Consider the following 5,896-nt stretch of genomic DNA (forward strand, 5'->3'; position numbering starts at 1 on the left):
AAGAGTTGCCTCTGAGTGGAGGGAAAAAGATTACACACCCCCAAACCTGTGGGGGTGATGGATATGTTCACTACTGTGACTGCCGTGGTGACGTCATGGTGTCTGCAATCAACATATGTCAGGCGGTACAGTTCCAATACGTGACATTTATTATGTAACAGTTAAATCCAGCTTTTAAAAAAAAGCATAGCAAACACTTTTATTCCTGAAGACCTGGAGATGAAAATTCAAGGGAGAGCAGGCCCATGGCAGGAACAGTGATTTGAGCATCGTTCCCTCTTTAACAGTATTCGGTTCAGTTGCTCGCTCCGTCTACATGACAGGTAGAAGGAGCAGATGGATCCCAAGCAGGACTCCACATTATCAGACCAAAGATTTGATATTCTTTTCTATACAATGAACTAATGTTTTAGAAGGAAGGTATAGGTAGAAACAAAATTTATGGAAATCAGGAACTTGTTGTTATTCTTTTTCCTACCAGCCTGGAAAACAACTAATAATATATGTTTTATATTAAAAGGAAATTTTAACTCATTAAGAATACTGTTCAAGAGGAAAGAGAATGAAGTAGTTTCTAATACTGAATGACAGAAATTCAACATAAACATGGCCTGTTTCACAAGCAATGACGTGGTGCCAAACAATAGAAACAGGTATCCACTCTTTCATGGTTAGGACTAGAGGTTAGAGAGACAAGTTTGTCACCTTGAAAAGCCAATGGAAGAGTTCAACACCAAGTTCCCTCACAACTGCCGCCTGTAGCCCAGAGCCCTATCTACTCATGTGTGGGATGTGTCACACCACAGCGATTTTAAAGACAGTTCATCTCTTAGATCCCAGTTTAGAAGAACATCCTTCTTAGACAACTCGCCATTCTCCTGAAAGCAGATGCCACCAGACGGTTTTCCGTCTCAGTAAGAGCTCTGAAGATGATGCTGATGGAGCTAATTTCTGCTTGAGAAAGTGCCACGCAATGCACAACTTTCAAAGTGTACATTTTACAAAATAAACTCAACAAAGACAGAATCCTGGTACGATAATAGTCTTTCAGAACATCCATGGAGCCTTGGGGGCAAAACACCCACAAAAACAAAACGACATTTTCCCCAGCTCTACAGACACATCCCCCCTCAAATTTCCCCCCAAAGAACATTTCTAGAGCACAGAATAGATTCATAATGGTTTAATTAGATACATTTTATATATCCCGAACATAATTGCTCTCATAGAAATAAACTAATATTTTGTACACAAACTGTATTTACTGTGCCACATTCATAACACACTGAGCCAAGTGCAAACATCTGATCCACGCCCTGGTGTGTGGAGCTCAGCTGCCACAAACGCTCCATTATCGAGGATGACAGAGAACAGCAGTAGACAAGACGGATACTCGAACCCACAGAAGAGTAACAAAAATACTCTTTAGTATTAAGCAAAACAGGCAGATCAGGTTTTCTTCCGTGTAACTTCCCTCCCTCTCCAAGCTCCTTGGGACTGGTAAGGGGTCATGCAGAAAAACACAAGGCCAGAGCACAAGAGATTTGGGAAATTGACAATTTGGCATCCTTTGTACCAAAAATCCCTTGGTTTCCCTCAACCAGAGAATTACATTTAGTCCCTGCTCTCACAGACAACTGGTGTGATAATGGCAAGATATCTTAAATGAAGTTCTCATTTTTTACAACTACCAGACAGTGTTTTAAAGTAATCCGTGAAAAATAATGACTATTAAAAATAACCAAACATCAACAACACTGAAGAGGGAGTTTGCACCTTGGTTAGCAGCACTGAGCAGCAAATGATTGTTTTTCAGAGAGCCTCTGCGAACGCTGGCGTGTACCATTGATCGGTTCAGTCTGGGCAAGCCCTCAGCCTACTGCCACCAATTACCGCTGTTACTAATGGCCATCTCTCTGGAAGGGAGGGAGCTTGGCAGTAAAGCTTGGGAGAAGAACACAGACATACCAAGCCCTCCTAGATCTTTGTAATGAAAAGCAAAACGGTAACGCCTTCATGAATCTAAAGATTTATGTAATGTTCCAAGGAATACATCATGTTTTATCAAGAGAATAAGCTAATATTCTTTCCTTTTGCCATTTAGCTTCAAAAGCTGGAATGTTATGTGAGTGACATTCCAATGGGGCCATAACTTTTTAACCACGGTGTGAAGACAAGGAGGGATGGGGCTGTGACTTCAATACCAGCGCGTGTTCCCTTGGGCAGTGAGCTAATCGGGTGTTACAGACAATCTGCATCCTAACTGAGGGCTAGATGGTCACACAATTCAGAAATCTGGATCTCAAAACAGATTCAAAATGAAGGCTACCACACACAACATGTGGTTGTAATTAACACGACACGTCCCTCATTTTCATCTTGAAACCCAAATTAGTTTCAGGGCGGGACCTGACCATCATTTCCTGTTTGTACTTGATATCTAACCGTATTTATGTATCCAGCAAAAGCCTTACCTCCCGTTTCTCCCTTCTTCTCAGATAACACAAGCCCTGGGCACAGTCATTTCTTCCCTGGTGGCTCCTGGTCTTCCTCCATTTGTTAAACTGACAGCCCCCCTGCCTCTTTGGATCATCTCACCTTCCTGGTCCCTCCTGGTCACACCTGTCTTCTGCAGGACTCTTTTCTTACCTAGCCACTGTGAGGCAATTTTAGGAAACACCACTAAGTACAGGTGAGACCCATTTTAAATCGCACTGTAAGCTCCACCAAGGGAGGAGAAGCAAAGTCTGTGAGGAAGCCAACAGGATTCTAATTAGGTCCTAATTCAAATTAAATTTAGACATGAAAGAAGATGCACAGATAAAAGGACATTAGCTTGAATGAAGAAAAAAAAATAGTCCATGACAAGTGGAAGATTTGACAATTGCGAGGCAAACCACCTAAGATTTCACACAGGAGTTCAAAATCGAGGAGTGAGCACAGAGAGGGCAGAGAGGGCCGTGTACACCGAAGCTCGGCTCTGGCTGACTTGGGGAATCAGTGGGAGCGAGCGTCCATTCTAACGAGTGCCAGCTGTGAACATGACGTAAGGACTTAGACGCAAGAAGAAGGTCAGGATAATTAAAATGGAGTGGAAATTCTGAGTTTGCCTCCGTGTTCTCAGCAGCAGCTTTGGGCTTAATGGCGAATTACCCATTATCAGAAATGCTTTGCTGGGGAGAAATAACACCAAAACTGGTGCCTCTTAACAAAATATAAAATGTCACTAACCTTGTTATCAGAGTCTAAAATAACCCTTAAATTCAGATGGTGAGAATCTAAGAATAGAACTCTAACTGACTATAAAATATATGTATTTTTCTAATTCACTAGGAAGCCCCCCTACAGAGATTTAGTTTTTAAACATACAGGCATTTATAGAGTCATGTACGTGCAGGAACTTAGGAATGCTAATGCAAGCTTCCTACAAAAACTTCTGTGTACCCATGGAGGAAAAACAAAACCTGAAGAATTCAAAACACAGCTTGCCCGCCCCCACCTTTGGAATGGATACATTTTTTTTTTTTTTTAGCCAAGTTCTTTATTTCTGCCCTTAGCAAGGTAGATGATTACTATGTAACCATGTATCATATGGACTTGCTTGACTTTAGAAAAGGAAGATGATTTGCATAGGACCCATTTACATAATGCAAATAAGCTTTTGTTCTCTGTGGAATCTGAACCGTGCCAAGGAGTGGGCATGAGTCAGGGATGTGCTGTATGGCCTCGTGTGCCACTCAAAAACAGTACTTCATGGTACCACCCAGCCCAGGCAGAAACTGCGAACATCTGTTACTTCCTAATGAAGTTTTAACACTGATGACAGGTATCCGAATAAAATCAGCATTGTTAAATGCCAGGACACACTGTGAGGTCAGACGGAGGAAGGATGGTTTACTATCTGGACACGGACGGGAACTTAAAGAGCAACCTGGATGCAGAGACCTTAGAGGACCATCCCTTAGCCCTCTTGCCCTTCAGATCCATCACACGGTAACTCGCTCAACAAAGGAAAATGGGCTTTTCCTTACTTACTCTTCTTACATCAGCTGAATCAATGTTCTGACCGAGAAAGTGAATCCATCCCAGGATTCTAACGCTCTGTCCTTCACATACGCCTAGGAGCACACATTTTAAAAAAATGGTTTATTGTACATCTTTGCATTTCTTAAGGCATGAACAATGTAAAGATGGGATGGGTTTCCGGAAGCATCACGTCTATTTTGACGAGGCTGGTACAAGCACACCACATCGAAAAACACTTCGGGTCTGAACTAACCGACCGCTCTGGCCCAGGAGCTCTAAGGTAGGGGATGACGCTTTCAGCCAGCAGACCAAACGTGTAGCAGTACCGGCATCTTACACTCCCCGATCCGCGTGAAGCACCGGTTACAGTGTGATCTTCTTGACCAGCTCTTCTGCCTTTGGATTTTATACTCCCTTCTTTCAGTCTGCTTTCCGAGGAGGGCATGGGTTTTCTTTTCTTTTCTCTTTTAATTGTGTTTTATTTTTTTAAGGAATATGGTTGCAGCAAAACAGAAAGGATCCAAAAGTGGTTAGGAGCCTTGTCTAATGCACTTTTGAAAATCCATTATAAAGATGAATAGAAAAGCAAATGGGAGGTTTTCAGTCGACCCAGAAACCACGCGCAGCTATAAGAAACGTAATTGTGCATAGTTATTTATTCATCTGGAGTGTGGTATGGTAGCTACCTCTACGCCTCCAGTTTACCACAGCACAGGGCTCTCTACTTTGCTAAACCCAGGGTCCTTCCGAAGCTCCCAGTAGGTGTCATTAGAAACCCAGGCTTCTCTTTGATTTGCATCAATCACTTTTCTGTGGAAATATGAAAACCAACATTAGACACAAATGACGTCAAGGTCAGATGAGAACTCAACTCTCTCATATATATATATATGCACATATACATATACAGTACAGTATATAATATATAGTTAGTATGCTATCTGCCAACAATTAATAAGCTAGCAATGTCTGGCCAGAAATAATGAAACTGTTGTCATTAATGATTGAAATGAAAGCAAGAAGGAAAAGACAAAGGGCAGGAACTAATTACCTCTAATTACCTCTGGGTAAGGAGAGACAGCATGGAGGCCCAAACACTGCTCTGTAAGTACTGTAAGGAAGAGCTTCCTCCCAGGAACTATAGAAATCTAAGTTACATAAATCTTTAGATTCAATATCAGAAGTTGCAAAAGCATGATACCCATGTCTGAAGGGCACACTATGGCCCTGAAGGTCACACTGAAGCTCTGAAGGTCACATTGCAGCTCTGAAGGTCACACTGCAGCCCTGAATGCGCACTGCAGCCCTGAGGAACACTGCAGCCCTGAATGCACACTGCAGCCCTAGGGGACACTGCAGCCCTGAATGTACACTGCAGCCCTAAGGGAACACTGCAGCCCTGAATGCACATTGCAGCCCTGGGGGAACACTGCAGACCTGAAGGGCACACTGCAGCCCTGAGGGAACACTGAAGACCTAAAGGGGACACTGCAGCCCTGAAGAGCATACTGCAGCCTTGAATGCACACTGCAGCCCTAGGGGACACTGCAGCCCTGAAGGGAACACTACAGCCCCGGAGGGCACACTGCAGCCCTGAATGCACACTGCAGCCCTGAATGCACACTGCAGCCCTGAAGGACACACTGCAGCCCTGAAGGGTACACTGCAGCCCTCTGAATGGCACAGTGCAGACCTGAAGGGCACACTGCAGCCCTGAAGGGCACACTGCAGCCCCGAAGGGCACACTGCAGCCCTGAAGGGCACACTGCAGCCCCGAAGGGCACACTGCAGCCCTCTGAATGGCAAGTCTGCACTTCCGCCACAGGGTGATCATGAGATGACAGCTCTAACAGTGAGGGTGTTGCCCTGA

General features: G+C 43.9%; 1 protein-coding gene across 7 annotated transcripts in view; it reads right to left on the reverse strand.

Moving 5' to 3' along the window:
- Positions 1-1,168: 1,168 nt before the first annotated feature.
- Positions 1,169-5,896, reverse strand: part of Osbpl6 (oxysterol binding protein like 6) — a 170,224-nt gene continuing 165,496 nt past the window's right edge. For all 7 annotated transcript variants that reach the window (XM_050119528.1, XM_050119544.1, XM_050119537.1 and 4 more), the window contains one exon: positions 1,169-4,836. In XM_050119528.1, coding sequence (XP_049975485.1) covers positions 4,728-4,836 — 109 coding nt within the window. In that variant the 3' untranslated portion in view covers positions 1,169-4,727. The remainder of the gene's footprint in view (positions 4,837-5,896) is intronic.

The sequence above is a fragment of the Alexandromys fortis genome, unplaced genomic scaffold, assembly GCF_014885135.2.
Source record: "Alexandromys fortis isolate MF-2015 unplaced genomic scaffold, M_Fortis_MF-2015_v1.1 scaffold_8_1_9099942, whole genome shotgun sequence".
NCBI classification, from domain to species: domain Eukaryota; kingdom Metazoa; phylum Chordata; class Mammalia; order Rodentia; family Cricetidae; genus Alexandromys; species Alexandromys fortis.